Raw genomic sequence first — 17,707 nt, 5'->3', positions numbered from 1 at the left:
AGAGAATCGCGGCACATCAAGGGTAGGGCAGAGCAGAATCGATGGACATGGATGGGATGGGAGGAGAGGACAGGAGAGAAGAGAATCGCGGGACTTGGATGGGAGGGCAGGGAAGAGGAGAATCGCTGGACATGGAGGGGAGGGAAGGGAAGAATTGCTGGACATGGAGGGGAGGGAGGGCAGGGGAGAGACAAAAAAAATTGCTTACAAGAGAGCCTTTCTAGGGCCCATTTCATTGTTGAGGAAACGGGCTGGGTTCCACTAGTAATTTGATAATTACCTGCTAACTGGTGTTAGCAATCAATTATTGGCTAGAATCAGTGTTGACTGGCACTATCTGGCACTAATTAGCAATGAAGTGCTAACTGCCATTAGTCCCGGTATTCTATACATTGCACACGCAACTGTGAGGGAGTGTGGACTTGTGAGGGGCATGCCTAGCAGTAATAGGCACAATTTATAGAATACTAGCATTTATCCACCTCATGCCCACTGCTAGATATGAGTATTTACAACATCCATCGAGCTAGTACAAATGCTTGTACCTAAAATTGAGAACGAAAATGCAGACATACCCTAGTAATCTTTAACAACAACTGAATGCAAAATTACCAATATAGAATTTGCACTTAGTGCATTCTATCCCAGCGTCTAACTATAGGTGTCCTTTTACGAATTTCTCTCTTAGTGCCTCCTATTTAGGAGGTGGTAAGTGGACCCATGTTAACTCTGATTTAGGCAGTTAGCATGTGGTAAATGCAGCATGCTAACCGCCAAATGCCTAAGCATAAACAGAAGAACCAAAGCCTTTGCAGACGTGAAGATACACAGGAAACAGCGAAGGTGACTCTAATGATACACAGACGATGTTCCAAAAGTTCTAGAAGTTTATTATCCAACCACCAAGACTCTGCATGGCCGTGTTTTGGCCTATCTAGCCTGTCTCAGGAGTCTCCAAAAGGTCATGACTTCAAACAACGCCATTGTGAATCACAATGGAAAATGTCTCTGTCGCAAATGTTTATTCTGGCAAAAATCGCTGTACGCCAAGAAATACACAAACAAGCTGTTCGTAATGAGAAGTGCATTTTAGAGAGCTTCTTGTGTATTTTTTGGCATGCAGCAGTTTTCGCCAGAATAAACATTTGTGATAGAGACATTTTCCATTGTGATACACAACAGCGTTTGTTTGAGGTCACACAGATAACCAACTTCGAGATACTATCGGAGGATCTCATCTCCCACACGCACAAAAGATTCACCAAATTTCATTGCAAATTAGACATATGCCCAAACAACCTTATGACATCTGCCCCTCAACAATTCATAACAGACCTAATGAACCATTTGAACTATATGTTACAAAATGGACTCTTCCCAAAGGAGAAAGGAAATATTCTACTCACCCCCATACCCAAAGACGCAAAGAAAAGTGCCAGTGAACTAACCAACTATAGACCAGTAGCATCCATTCCCTTAATAACTAAACTAACGGAAGGAATGGTGACCACACAACTCACAAACTATATAAACAATACTACACGACTCCCAGTCAGGATTTCGGTCTAACCACAGTACTGAAACAGTACTAGTTACTCTCATGACTAAATTCAAAAAATTGATTGCAACTGGCAAGAACGTACTACTCCTACAATTTGACATGTTCAGCGCCTTCGACATGGTTGATCACGGAATACTATTACATATCCTAGAGTACTTCGGAATTGGAGGCAACGTTCTCAATTGGTTCAAAGGGTTCCTAACCACACGATCATACCAAGTGACATCTAATTTGACTACATCAGCCACATGGATACCTAAATGTGGAGTTCCACAGGGATCCCCCCTCTCGCTGACCTTATTCAACTTGATGATGATACCCTTGGCCAAACTACTATCAAACCAAAACCTCAACCCATACATATACGCAGACGACGTAACGATCTACATCCCATTCAAACAAGATTGAAAGGAAATTTCCAATGATATCAACCAGAGCCTACATATCATGCATTCATGGGCGGATGCACTTCAGCTGAAACTCAATGCAGAAAAAACCCAATGCCTAATACTCACCTCTCAATATAACACGAACAAATTCACCACCATTAACACACCAAAACTGAATCTTCCAATTTCGGACACCCTAAAAATTCTTGGAGTTACCATTGATCTGACGATCAATGGTAACTCCAAGAATTTTTAGGGTGTCCGAAATTGCCTAACACTTGAAAATCACGCGAAAAATACAACCAAGAAGATGTTCCACGCAATGTGGAAATTAAAAAGAATAAGACCTTTCTTCCCAAGGACCGTCTTCCGTAACCTGGTACAATCAATGGTACTCAGCCATCTAGACTATTGCAACACACTCTATGCTGGCTGCAAAGAGCAAATAATCAAGAAACTTCAGACAGTACTACTACTACTACTATTTAGCATTTCTATAGCGCTACAAGGCATACGCAGCGCTGCACAAACATAGAAGAAAGACAGTCCCTGCTCAAAGAGCTTACAATCTAATAGACAAAAAATAAATAAAGTAAGCAAATCAAATCAATTAATGTGAACGGGAAGGAAGAGAGGAGGGTAGGTGGAGGCGAGTGGTTACAAGTGGTTACGAGTCAAAAGCAATGTTAAAGAGGTGGGCTTTCAGTCTAGATTTAAAGGTGGCCAAGGATGGGGCAAGATGTAGGGGCTCAGGAAGTTTATTCCAGGCGTAGGGTGCAGTGAGACAGAAGGCGCGAAGTCTGGAGTTGGCAATAGTGGAGAAGGGAACAGATAAGAAGGATTTATCCATGGAGCGGAGTGCACGGGAAGGGGTGTAGGGAAGGACGAGTGTGGAGAGATACTGGGGAGCAGCAGAGTGAATACATTTATAGGTTAGTAGAAGAAGTTTGAACAGGATGCGAAAACGGATAGGGAGCCAGTCAAGGGTCTTGAGGAGAGGGGTAGTATGAGTAAAGCGACCCTGGCGGAAGATGAGACGGGCAGCAGAGTTTTGAACCGACTGGAGAGGGGAGAGGTGACTAAGTGGGAGGCCAGCAAGAAGCAGATTGCAGTAGTCTAAACGAGAGGTGACAAGGGTGTGGATGAGGGTTTTGGTAGAGTGCTCGAAAAGAAAGGGGCGGATTTTACGGATGTTGTAAAGAAAGAAACGACAGGTCTTGGCGGTCTGCTGGATATGAGCAGAGAAGGAGAGAGAAGAGTCAAAGATGACCCCAAGGTTTCGAGCTGAGGAGACAGGGAGAATGAGAGAGCCATCAACAGAAATAGAAAACGGGGGGAGCGGGGTTTGGGGGGGGGGGGGGGGGAATGAGAAGCTCGGTTTTGGTCATATTTAATTTCAGGTGGCATTGAGACATCCAGGCAGCAATGTCAGACAAGCACGCTGAAACTTTGGTTTGGATGCAAGGTGAGATATCAGGGGTAGAAAGGTAGATTTGGGAGTCATCAGCATAGAGATGGTAGGAAAAGCCATGGGATGAGATTAATGAACCAAGGGAAGAAGTGTAGATAGAAAAGAAGAGGGGACCAAGAACAGAACCCTGAGGTACGCCGACAGGCAGAGGGATAGAAGTAGAAGAGGATCCACCAGAGTGAACACTAAAGGTGCGGAGGGAGAGGTAGGAAGAGAACCAGGAAAGGACAGAGCCCTGGAATCCAAGTGAGGACAGGGTATCGAGAAGTATGCTGTGATCGACAGTGTCAAAAGCAGCGGAAAGATCAAGAAGAATGAGGATGGAATATTGACCTCTGGATTTAGCCAGTAATAGGTCATTGGAGACTTTAGTAAGCGCAGTTTCGGTTGAGTGGAGAGGGCGAAAACCAGATTGTAATGGGTCAAGAATAGCATGTGAGGAGAGAAAATCAAGGCAGCGGCGGTGAACAGCACGCTCAAGTAATTTGGAGAGAAAAGGAAGGAGGGAGATGGATTGGTAATTAGAGGGACAAGTAGGGTCAAGTGAAGGCTTCTTAAGGAGAGGTGTGACCACAGCATGTTTAAAGGCAGCAGGGACAGTCGCAGTGGAAAGTGAGAGGTTGAGAATGTGACAGATAAAAGGAATAAGAGTAGGAGAGATGGCATTAAGAAGGTGGGTGGGAATGGGATCAGAGGAATAGGTGGTACATTTTGAGGAAGAAAGGAGAAGTGTAGTTTCCTCAATAGTTACTTCAGGAAAGGAGGAAAGGGAATGAGGGGAAGGAGAGAGAGGGGAACGGACTAGTGGAGGGAGAGCTGGTGAGGTAGAGAAAGCAAGGTTTATCTTTTGAACCTTGTTGTGAAAGAATTCAGCAAGGGTCTGAGGAGATAATGAAGGGGGAGTTGGGGGAGGGGGCACCTTGAGGAGAGAGTTCAATGTGGTGAAGAGAAGTCGAGGATTAGAGCCAAGAGAGTTGGTTAGTTGGATATAATAATCCTGTTTGGCACGTAAAAGAGCAGATTGGAAGGAGGTCAGCATGAACTTAAAGTGTAAGAAATCAGCAAGGGCCCGAGATTTCCGCCAGAGGCGTTCGGCGGAGCGGGTACAGGAACGTAGGTAGCGGATATTAGAAGTCAGCCAAGGTTGGGGTTTTGTACACCTTACAGGGCGGGTCATCAAAGGTGCAAGAGTGTCTAAGGCAGAGGATAGAGTATTGTTGTAAGAAGAAACAGCCTCGTTGACAGACGTGGATGGTGCCACAGTAGAGAGGAGGTTTGAAACATGGGAGGATAGAGATGAAGGGTCAATATCGTGAAGATTCCTAGATAAATTAGATAGGATAGGACGGGACTGGGAGGGAGGAGATTTAAGTGTGAAAGTTATAAGATGGTGATCAGAGGAGGGATGATCAGAGGCAAGGAAACTAGAAGGTGAACAGTTGGAGGAGAAGATGAGATCAAGACAGTGACCATTTTGATGAGTGGGGGAGGTGGAGCATAGTTGGAGATTAAAGGACGACGTTAAAGCGAGTAACTTGGAAATATAAGAGTTGGAAGGATCATTAGCAGGAATATTAAAGTCACCAAGGATGAGAGAGGGGGAGGAAGGATCATGAAAGAAGGCAAGCCAGGCGTCAAAGTCACTGAGAAAGGATGAAAGGGACTTATCAGGGGGACTATAAATGACCGCTATTCGAAGAGGCAGAGGAGAGAAAAGGCGGATAGAGTGGACTTCAAAGGAGGAAAAACAGTGAGATTGAGGTGGAAGAAGGGGTTGAAATCTGGAGGAGGGAGAGAGAAGTAGTCCAACACCGCCCCCACGGCCAGCAGGACGAGGAGTATGTGAAAATAGATAACCGCCATGGCACAGGGCTGCGACTGAAGCAGAGTCATCAGGGCAGAGCCAGGTTTCTGTTATGGCGAGCAGATGGAGGTGACGCGAGATAAAGAGGTCCTGGATATAGGGGAGTTTGTTACAGATAGAGCGGGCATTCCATAGGGCGCAAGAGAAGGGCAGAGAAGAGGAGGGGAGTAGAGGAATAGAGATGAGGTTAGAGAGGTCACGGTGAGATCTGTAGAGTTTGGATAATAGTTGGTGAGGAGGGCCAGGATTGGGATTGATGTCACCAGCTGAGAGTAAGAGAAGGAGTAAAAGAGAGCGGAGGAGAGTAGGAGAGGTGTGGCCACGAAGGCGTCGAAGGCGAGAGGTATTTAGGTGGAATGGGGAAGGCAAAATGGAGGGAAGAAAGAGACGGAGATTAAAAGCCAAGAGGGAGGAAGAGGGTAGGAGAGAAGGTGAGGTGATGAAGTCAATGGATGGGAAGTGAGTTCCTGTAGCGGAGAGAGGTAGGGGGTGAGGGAAAAGATTAGGAAGGGACAGAGCTAGGAAGAGAATGTGAATAGGGGCCATAAACGATTAAGGTACTTTAGCAACTGGAAAAAGATTAGATACAAAGAGAAAAATGCCCCGCGCGCGGCACCTAGAGCGGAGGCCCTGAGTGGATTGGGGTGGACCTGGGTGTCACCCCGGAGAAGGCTGTAAGGATATGCAGATGAGCTGCAAATCCTCCACAGCACCTGAAAGGCAGCCGGTGGTAGAGGTGGGCACCTCTCAGCTGAGGAAAGGCTTACCAGGGCTTAGGCCGAAGCCAGCATTCCTCCCCCTGAGGGTCGCCTGATCCTAGCCAAAAAGCACCTAGAAACTCTGTGCACTTGGAGAGAAAGCCCTGGGAAGATCGGGGTGGAACTGGAGTCACCCCGGATACAGCTGTGAGGAAATGCAGAAGGGCTGCAAGTCCTCCACAGCACCTGGTGGGAGCACTGGGCACCTAGAGCGGAGGCCCTGAGTGGATCGGGGTGGACCTGGGTGTCACCCTGGAGAAGGCTGTAAGGATATGCAGATGAGCTGCAGTCCTCCACAGCACCTGAAAGGCAGCCAGTGGTAGAGGTGGGCACCTCTCAGCTGAGGAAAGGCTTACCAGGGGTTAGGCCGAAGCCAGCATTCCTCCCCCTGAGGGTCGCCAGAACACTGCAGCCAGACTCATATTCGGCAAAACAAATATGAAAGTGCTAAACCCCTACGAGAAAAGCTACACTGGCTCCCACTCAAAGAATGCATCACGTTCAAAATATGTACCCTAGTTCACAAAATCATTCATGGAGATGCTCCAGCCTACATGTCAGACTTGAAAGACTTACCACCCAGGAATGCTAAAAAAACATCCCGCACATTGCTTAATCTTCACTTCCCCAACTGCAAAGGTCTAAAGTATAAACTAGCGCATGCATCAACCTTTTCCTACTTGAGCACACAATTCTGGAATGCGCTGCCGCGCAGCTTAAAACCGATCTATGAACTAACTAACTTCCGCAAACTACTGAAGACCCATCTCTTTAACAAGGCATACCACAAAGATCAACAAATGTGAACTCCTACATATTTATCCAGAACTGCCTTACGATATTTGCTGTTATACTATCATCATGCTTTATCATTATCATGTTTACCCAAGATCTTTTTTGCAATACTAAATGTCTATTTTCTTATATACTTCCATTACTCATGATATATTATAAGCCACATTGAGCCTGCAAAGAGGTGGGAAAATGTGGGATACAAATGCAATAAATAAATAAATAAATAAATAAGTTACTAACAATCAATTACTGACATTGGCAACAAATTGGATTTGCATGTGCATCTTGCCAAGTGCTATTCTATAAAGTTGTGCGTGAAAATCTTTTAGTGCACAATTGAAAAGGGGGCATGGCTATGGGAGGGGCATGGGTGGGTCAGGGGCGTTCACTAAAGATGCGCACAGTATTATAGAATTTGGTGCCTAATTTATGCTCAAGGATTTACACCAGGTTTCAGTTGGTGCAAATCCTCACACCCAAAGTTGGGAACAGATCCCAGTGCTACGGGCTATTCTAGATACGGTACCCAACTCAGAGTGCCGTTTATAGAACAGTACTCCGAGCATCTTTTTTCGGCGCCCAAATTGTATGCTATTTACTGAATCTAGTCCTAAAGGGCAGTAAGCTTGGGCAGGTATCATGTGATAATCATCATAACTAGTTCATGGCAACTAGAGAACCTCTAATTAACTGCATGGTGCAGTCTCCACCTATTTCATGCTCCAAACTGCTGATTTCTTTGTTAGCTTTTTAACATATATGTCAGACCTCATAGACCTACCAGCAAGGAACACAAAAAGTTCATCATGCACATTCTTGAACCTCCATTACCCCAATTGCAAAGGACTTAAATATAAATCAATATATGCAACTAGCTTCTCCTACATCTGCACGCAACTATGGAATGCACTACCGAATGCCATAAAAACAACGCACGATCTGACAGCCTTCCGGAAATTAGTAAAGACTAACCTGTTCAAAGAGACTTATCAAAAGGATCCTTCATAAATGACCTGACACTATAACTTTACCAGAACAAGTTAGCATTGAATTCTTTTACTTGGTTACTTTAATCACATTGTCATTACTGAACGTTATACATTACCCTTGATCTCAAATACCTGAAATGAATTGTACATCTACAGTGGTGGAAATAAGTATTTGATCCCTTGCTGATTTTGTAAGTTTGCCCACTGATAAAGACATGAGCAGCCCATAATTGAAGGGTAGGTTATTGGTAACAGTGAGAGATAGCACATCACAAATTAAATCCGGAAAATCACATTGTGGAAAGTATATGAATTTATTTGCGTTCTGCAGAGGGAAATAAGTATTTAATCCCTCTGGCAAACAAGACCTAATACTTGGTGGCAAAACCCTTGTTGGCAAGCACAGCGGTCAGACGTCTTCTGTAGTTGATGATGAGGTTTGCACACATGTCAGGAGGAATTTTGGTCCACTCCTCTTTGCAGATCATCTCTAAATCATTAAGAGTTCTGGGCTGTCGCTTGGCAACTCGCAGCTTCAGCTCCCTCCATAAGTTTTCAATGGGATTAAGGTCTGGTGACTGGCTAGGCCACTCCATGACCCTAATGTGCTTCTTCCTGAGCCACTCCTTTGTTGCCTTGGCTGTATGTTTTGGGTCATTGTCGTGCTGAAAGACCCAGCCACGACCCATTTTTAAGGCCCTGGCGGAGGGAAGGAGGTTGTCACTCAGAATTGTACGGTACATGGCCCCATCCATTCTCCCATTGATGCGGTGAAGTAGTCCTGTGCCCTTAGCAGAGAAACACCCCCAAAACATAACATTTCCACCTCCATGCTTGACAGTGGGGACGGTGTTCTTTGGGTCATAGGCAGCATTTCTCTTCCTCCAAACACGGCGAGTTGAGTTCATGCCAAAGAGCTCAATTTTTGTCTCATCTGACCACAGCACCTTCTCCCAATCACTCTCGGCATCATCCAGGTGTTCACTGGCAAACTTCAGACGGGCCGTCACATGTGCCTTCCGGAGCAGGGGGACCTTGCGGGCACTGCAGGATTGCAATCCGTTATGTCGTAATGTGTTACCAATGGTTTTCGTGGTGACAGTGGTCCCAGCTGCCTTGAGATCATTGACAAGTTCCCCCCTTGTAGTTGTAGGCTGATTTCTAACCTTCCTCATGATCAAGGATACCCCACGAGGTGAGATTTTGCGTGGAGCCCCAGATCTTTGTCGATTGACAGTCATTTTGTACTTCTTCCATTTTCTTACTATGGCACCAACAGTTGTCTCCTTCTCGCCCAGCGTCTTACTGATGGTTTTGTAGCCCATTCCAGCCTTGTGCAGGTGTATGATCTTGTCCCTGACATCCTTAGACAGCTCCTTGCTCTTGGCCATTTTGTAGAGGTTAGAGTCTGACTGATTCACTGAGTCTGTGGACAGGTGTCTTTCATACAGGTGACCATTGCCGACAGCTGTCTGTCATGCAGGTAACGAGTTGATTTGGAGCATCTACCTGGTCTGTAGGGGCCAGATCTCTTACTGGTTGGTGGGGGATCAAATACTTATTTCCCTCTGCAGAATGCAAATAAATTCATATACTTTCCACAATGTGATTTTCCGGATTTAATTTGTGATGTGCTATCTCTCACTGTTACCAATAACCTACCCTTCAATTATGGGCTGCTCATGTCTTTGTCAGTGGGCAAACTTACAAAATCAGCAAGGGATCAAATACTTATTTCCACCACTGTATTTACTTCTAATTTAATTTATATTTTCTGTAATAATATTTTTGCAATAATATTTTGTACTTCTCATTCCGGAAATGGTGATCGCCATTATGGCATAATGTAAGCCACATTGAGCCTGCAAAGAAGTGGGAAAATGTGGGATACAAATGCAGCAAATAAATAAATAAATAGAACATGGGAATAATCATGCACTAACAATTAATGTATTGCGGTAATGTGCTGGTTCCCAAACCCAGTCCTCCACAGCATGCAAATCTCTCTCATGAACATTCATTGCGGATATCCCAAAAACCTGACTGGCTGAGGTGCCTCCAGGATCAGGTTTGGGAACCCCTGCAGCCAGTGTTAGTGCAGGTCTATTTTGTTAGAACATGGTAATTCCTGCATTCCCACAGCTAATGCAGTTTAGTAAGTGTGTCTTTCATTTAGGACAATCTTTCTGTACATAATCTGCATTACTCAACATGCAGTGTTCTCACCCTGCCTGAAGCTGGAGTCAATGGGTTTTTCTGTTGTGAAACCATTGGCAAGTGGTTTACAACTCAAGTCAATCAGTTGATGGAGGCGGAGCTTTCGACAGTAGATGGAGGCAGCCTCTGGCTCTAGGGCAATCAACAACTGCTCTGGGTTTTCAGAGGAAACTAAACCAGCCTGGAAAACAAAGGAAGACAAATAAAAGTTTGAAAGAGCAAGGTTTTCAAAGACTGTGGGTTGATGTGTTCTGTGCACCAATGTATCCTATACTGTTCAAGCTGCAATTTCTTGTAGCCCTGCTGGGGGCAGTAATGAGCACAGAATCTCAAACAAGTACAAAAAACTAAGGACAAAATATTTTTATCATGAATCTTTTCAAGGGCAGCCCAATGTGCTTCCTGTATATTCAATATTGTTATCTGTATAAGTAGCAGAGCTGAATATATGGATATGCTGGTCCTATCCTTTTAGGTTAGGTCTGCTGTTTTGCAGGTGGCGAAGGGAGAAGGGTAGCTTGCCACCTTGCTGTGGTTATGCCCTGCACAAGCTCACACTATCAGAAAAGAAGTCACCCTCTTTCAAAAGAGCGTGCTGACTTCCAAAACACAGCATACACTTTGCGAACACTAAATACACTCTTTCCAAAACAGGCTGCACTACCAACAATATTGCTCCTGTAATGAAAAAAACTGAAGAAAAGTCCAAACAAGCAAAATTAAAGTTCCCATAAACAAATGACACAAGAAGAATGTTTTTGGGCTGCACAGAAGTCGAAGAAATAAGATGGGAGGGTTAGAATATATTGAACTAAATGAAAAGATAGATGTAATAGGCATCTCTGAGACCTGATGGAAGGAAGATAACCAAGTAATACCAGAGTACAAATTATATTGCAGTGATAGGGTGGGCCGAATTGGTGGAGGGGTAGCATTATATGTTAAGGAGGGCCTTGAATCGAATAGACTAAAACTTCTGCAGGACACAAAACATATCTTGGAATACCTATGGATAGAAATTCCATGTGTGAAGGAGAAAAGGATAGTGATAGGAATGTACTACCATTCACCTGGCCAGGATGGACAGACAGATGTAGAAATGTTATTAGAAATTAGGGAGGCTAACAAACTGGGGAACACAATAATAATGGGTGATTTCAATTACCCCTATATTAACTGGGTAAATGTAACATCAGGGTAGGTTAGGGAGGTAAAATTCCTTGATGAAATCAAGAACTGCTTTATGGAGCAGCTGGTTCTGGAACCAACAAGAGGGGGAACAATTCTAGACCTGGTCCTTAATGGAGCATATGATCTGGTGCAGGAGCTAATGGTGCTGGGGAGGCTTGATAACAGTGATCACAACATGATCAGATTTGATATAAGCTCTGGAGTAAGTACTCATAGCAAATCCAAATACATTATCATTTAACTTTCGAAAAGGAGACTATGATAAAATTGATACTTAGACATTTCAACCATATGGACATCCATTTCAGCCTTTTGAGATGTCCATATGCTTTGAAAATAAGTGCCGTAGGAAAATGGGCCTTTTTATTGCATTTTACAACCCCTATGAATTTACATGTTACAATTTTGTTAGCTCACTATAGAAAATTAGATTCCTTGAGAAGAATAAAGTTCATCTCACACTTTTTAGTCTAGATAGTGTAATAATGAAAGCCTTCTCTACAGGTAAAAAGCTACTTTACTCATGGAATTAGGCTCTTTAATTATTGCCTCTCTGTCATCTATGTTTATTGGGTAGGCTCAGGTCAAGGGGAGGGTGCTATGTATGCAGTTTTCAGCAAACAAAATTACACACATAGTCGTACTTAAAAGAAAATTCTTGCACAAGAAAGGGTGCACATTTTTTATGGGTAATTTTTCCTTTGTTAATAATGAAAGCAAAATTACCTGTGTAGTTTTGCTTTTACTATGGTGGCAAATCCTGTCACAACCTATCTGATGTCCCAGTAAGTTTTGACTCTCTTCTTGATCTGCCTGTCAGCAGGTCTGTGAGTCAGATTGTATGCTTTAAGGCTGGGACCTGAGAGGGAATACATAACACACCAGGTTCACCACAGGCCATTAATTTGAGGTGTTGGAATAATGAGATTTTCTTTGTTCAACTAGTTCTACATTTTATGGAGCTACAGCATTTTTAATGACTTGAGTATGTTCCAATCTTGTTTAATAATGATGTACATAAAATGCTATATAAATCCAATGGTCTGATGCTTCTTATAGCAAAAATTACTCTACATGAGGGATTTTAGCTGTGATTTTCTATTTAATTCCCTATTGAAAGGTGTCAACGCTTAACAATGAACAAAGGGGTATTTTACATATGCAGATCTTGCTCTATGTTTTAATTATCCTTTCTAAAGCCTCTACTCAGGTTATATATGAAGGGCTTATTTTTTAAAAACCTTTTAAATCCACTTTCAGCAAAAAATGAGTAATAGTTTTGAATGGACTAAAGATACTGTTATCTCCCAGTGTAATGAGATGAAAAGTATATTTGTCATTCACCTGCAGTCAAGTTAAGATAAGATTTCCTTCCCCAAATCAGCTAAGTCCAGGCCGCTTTTAATTCCAAAACCATTTAAGTCTTGTATTTTCTATGGCTGTAACATACCAGATAGCATGGCATGCAGTAGCCTATACTGTGGTATGCCAGTTTTGTTACATATTTTGAATAAACAGAAAAACGTCTTGCAGGTTTAATCTTAGTTTAATATTTTTTAATATGTTACATGTAATACATTATGGGATCCTTTTACAAAGGTGCTGGAAAGAGTGGCCATAGTGTGAATGCCCTTCCCCAAGTGCTAAAGCCACTTTCAACAGCAGCAGTAAAATGGCCAGTTTCACAAGAAGTAGGGCAGGAAAGCTTCTGCTGGCAGACCTTAGAGACTACTGCCAGCCAAACCAGCTAATTTTAGGGGCCCAGCCCCCCAAGGCTCCCTATGTGCAGCGCTGTGTATGCCTTGTAGCGCTATAGAAATGCTAAATAGTAGTAGTAGTAGTAGTAAAGACTCCTAAGTTTATGTTTATTAAGTTGAATATACCGCTTAAACCAGTGGTTCCAAAACCTGGTCCTGGAGGCACCCTATCCAGTCAGGTTTTCGGGATATTCAAAATGAATATTCATGAGAGAGATTTGCATGCAGTGGAGGAAGTGCATGTAAATCTCTCTCATGAATATTCATTTTGGATATCCCAAAAACCTGACTGGCTGGGGTGCCTCCAGGACCAGGTTTGGGAACTATTGGTTTAAACTATAGTACAAAGCAGTTTACATTATGATAAAACAATATAAAATGTGAAGTCAGGCTAGAAGAATATCACAGAGCAATATTTAGAGAAGTAGGCCCTTCCTTGTGAAATGTTCTCCTAGAGTATTTAAGATCAATGTCAAGCTTGATTGTTTTTAAGAAGGCACCTAAGACTTTTTTTTATACCAGCAGGCTTATGGTGTATTGAATTGATTTTAGTTTTGAGGTCAATGAAGATAGGTATGTCTTAGTTATTATGATGATGATTATTGTTACCATTATAGTTGTTATGTTATATACGTTTTGTTTGTATGTATGATGGAATTATGTATGTTTTTATTGTACACTGCCAAGAACATGTTGGATTTTGCGGGTTAGTAAGTAATGTGAATAAATAAAACAATACCATTACTAGAACACCAAGAATCAATAGGAAAGCCTAACCCAAACAGAATATCACATTGAACCCCATATATACTTAATCGAATCAGTTAAAAGATTAAAGATACAGAGGCCATAGTACAAATATTTTTTGATTAATTTAAGACCTTTTATCAAGGGAAACAGCATGCTGAGGGTGCTGATGTGGCTAACTGTTTTAGAAGATGTTGGGTTGCCAAGCCTTCCCAGGAAGCATGTGAGTGTTTAACTGCTAAACCTACAGAATCCAAGCCAGAATATAATGAGATGGCATAGAATGAAGTTAAGAGGTTATAGGCTCAGGAGTGATCTAAGGAAACACTTTTTTTTATGGAAAGGGTGGTAGATTTGTGCAATAGTTTCCCGGTGGAGGTGGTGAAGACAAGGACTGTGTCTGAATTTAAGAAAGCATGGGACAGTTACAATGAATCTCTTAGGGAAAGGAGGAGGTAGTTGTTGCTGAGGATGGGCAGACTGGATGGACCATTTTGCCCTTATCTGTCATCATGTTTCTATAATTTAAATAATGAAAGACCGTATTTTACCACCCAGCAAAATATCCTCCAAAAACATGGATCGCAGCTAATGAAAACTACAAGCCACACTCAGAGTGACAGCTGACATCATAACTCTGCAGAGAGGCTAAGTCCTAAGGAGCTTATCATCCCAAATTTACAGGCTTAAATTCCCGCTAAAATTTTGTATCAAAAACATTTATTTGGAGCACTCTATTTACCTTATAAATGTTTAGAATGCTAGTACAGAAACAAAGGAGTGGGAAATAGACCAGGCTAAGCAGAAATGGATGAGGAAACTTCAATTGATGGTAAAACAGTTTATTGGTGAAGACTTGACACAGTACTGTGTTTCGGCAATTAGCCTGCTTCACGAATCTTTACATAAATTGTGTAAAACAATCAAATGGTCATTAACCTGACACAGAATCCACAGGTTGTTTGACAAAGGTCTTTTTAAAGACCATATTTCTTCATCTTTCATACCTATGGTTAATATCTATCTATATCTATCTATACATATATATCTTAAACAATATAGCTGATAAACAGGAGCCTTGAGGCAGACGAATAACAGTAGGAAGACAATTTGTAGAGCAGTCAGCTAAAACATACTTATGTATTCTCCTTGTCAAATAAGACCGAAACCATTCTAGCCTAGTGCCTACAAACCCTATTGCTACCAGTCAAGTCAAAAGAACTGATTCAAAGTATCAAAGGCAGTACTAATATCAAGTAGTATCCATAGAAAATATTCATCTTTATGAAAACCAAGATGAATAAAATCCACCATACAAAACAATGAGCTCTGTATACTATGGGCAAGGCAGGATTAACCCTTTGGTGGGCCCTAGGCAAACCAGTAGATCAGACACCCCATTATATTGTAAATATATTTTAGAGCTCTGTCCTCCAGGATACAAAATTACCCACTGGACAAGAGAAGGAAAAAGAGGAGGAGGCATAGCAATAATCTATAAATCTCAATTCACAGTCACAACAACAGCAGAATCTATGCTCCCTCAACTTGAAATAGCCTCAGTCAAAATCAACCACCCCAACCTATGTGAACACCTAAACCTAATACTATTCTACAGACCCCCAGGCAATTGGCAAGATTCACAAACACACTTTATGGATTTCACATTGAATACCTGCGTTTCCACCCAGAACCTTCTCATAGCAGGAGATATCAATCTTCACCTTGAAGACACTAACTCAAGCAATGTATGTGAATGTAAGGACTTCCTCCAACTATGGGAGCTCCACTGGCCAAATATGCAACCCACCCATAACAAAGGACACACACTAGATATTATCACCCACAAATTCTCATCAGAACCTACTCTCACACTTATAGATACAAAATGGACAGCCGCGCCATGGTCCGATCACTACAAAGCAAACCTTTCCCTCCGCTGGAGAACAAAAAAGGCACAACAAAAGCAAGAGAAAAAAACCTATACTACAAGAGGCAAAATAGACCCACTAACATTCTGGCAACAATTCTATACCAACGAATGGACAACACCTACAGACTCGCCCCAATTTCTCCAAGAATGGGACAACAGATGCAGAACAGTACTAGACAACATAGCACCACTTCAAACCAGAACCTCACATAGAAAAAACTCAATACCATGGTTTAATGAAGAACTGAAAGAACTAAAAACACAGGTCAGAAGATTAGAAAGAGCATGGCGCAAGAAAAAAGACGAACACTCACTCAAAGAATGGAAACAGCTACAAAGAAAATACAAATACACTATCAGATAAACTAAAAGAACGTACTACAAAACCAAAATAGGACCAGACTACAAGGATACACACAGACTCTTCTCACTCGTAAACAAACTCCTAAATACTACATCGGTTACTTCTAATAATACAGACACTCCATCCACAACCAATCTCGTGAACTACATCAAGGAAAAAATTATAAAGCTCTGACTCAAGATACCTACCAACAGTACTGAGTACACAAACATCCTTGAATGTCTAGACCCAAAACCCGGGGAATGCCCAGCAGATCGATCATGGACCAACTTTGGTACGCTATCGTTAGATGAAATCTCACAATGGCTCGGAAAATACGCCAAGTCACAATGCAAATTAGACATGTGCATTACTAGCCTAATAAGATCCGCCCCCAAACAATTCAAAAAAGAACTCACAAATCATGTAAACCACAGGCTTCAAAATGGTCTCTTTCCCATGGATAAAGGGAACATCTTACTCACTCCGCTGCCAAAAGATGCTAAGAAAAGCACAATGGACTTAACCAATTATCGCCCAGTAGCATCGATTCCGCTCATAACCAAACTCATGGAGGGCATAGTGATGAAACAACTCATTGAATACCTAAATAAACACTCAATTCTACATGACTCTCAATCAGGATTTCGGTCAGATCACAGCACCGAAACTGTACTAGTGTCCGCAATGAATTCATTCAAACAAGCAATTGCAACTGGTAACAACATACTCCTCCTACAATTTGACATGTCCAGCTCCTTCGACATGGTTAGTCATGAAATACTATTACATATACTAGAATACTTCGGAATAGGAGGCACAGTTCTCAAATGGCTCAAAGGATTCCTGACCACAAGATCATACCAAGTAACAACAAACGCGGACATATCACCCCCATGGATACCTGAATGTGGAGTTCCCCAAGGATCCCCTCTCTCACCAACTCACCAACCTAATGATGATACCTTTAGCCAAACTTCTAGCCAATCAAAACCTTAACCCCTACATATACGCAGATGATGTCACGATTTACATACAGTTCAAACAAAATCTAAACGAAATCACCAACAAGATCAACCAAAGCCTGCAAATCATGCACTCCTGGGCGGATGCATTCCAGCTAAAACTCAACGCAGAAAAGACACAATGTCTTGTACTCACCTCACAACACAACACAACACAAACAAATACTCCACCATAACCACACCATACTGCTCGCTTCCCGTCTCACAAAATCTGAAAATTCTTGGAGTTACCATTGACCGAAACCTCACACTCGATGGCCACGTGAAGAATACAACAAAAAAGATGTTCTACTCCATGTGGAAACTCAAAAGAGTAAAACCTTTCTTCCCGAGATACATCTTCCGTACCCTAGTACAATCAATGGTAATAAGTCATCTGGACTACTGCAACACACTATACGCGGGCTGCAAAGAACAGACTATCAAAAAACTCCAAACAGCCCAGAATATTGCCGCCAGACTCATATTTGGAAAAACTAAATATGAAGTGCAAAACCCCTAAGAGAGAAACTTCACTGGCTCCCACTCTAGGAACGCATTGTGTTCAAGATCTGCACGATGGTACACAAAATCATTCACGCAGATGCCCCAATCTACATGCTAAACCTTGTGGACCTACCTCTCAGAAATGCCATAAGATCATCCCACAAATTTCTCAATCTGCACT

At 42.4% G+C, this 17,707-nt stretch overlaps 1 protein-coding gene across 1 annotated transcript in view; it reads right to left on the bottom strand.

The window, feature by feature from the left end:
* The window catches only part of HSPA12B (heat shock protein family A (Hsp70) member 12B), a 230,372-nt gene that overhangs the window by 95,961 nt on the left and 116,704 nt on the right, over positions 1-17,707 (bottom strand). Inside the window, exon 8 of the mRNA XM_030190980.1 lies at positions 10,054-10,225. Coding sequence (XP_030046840.1) covers positions 10,054-10,225 — 172 coding nt within the window. The remainder of the gene's footprint in view (positions 1-10,053; positions 10,226-17,707) is intronic.

This window comes from Microcaecilia unicolor, chromosome 2 (assembly GCF_901765095.1).
Source record: "Microcaecilia unicolor chromosome 2, aMicUni1.1, whole genome shotgun sequence".
Lineage (NCBI taxonomy): Eukaryota > Metazoa > Chordata > Amphibia > Gymnophiona > Siphonopidae > Microcaecilia > Microcaecilia unicolor.
The sequence above is the reverse complement of the archived record's forward strand: the minus strand, read 5'-3'. Positions and strand labels throughout refer to the sequence as shown.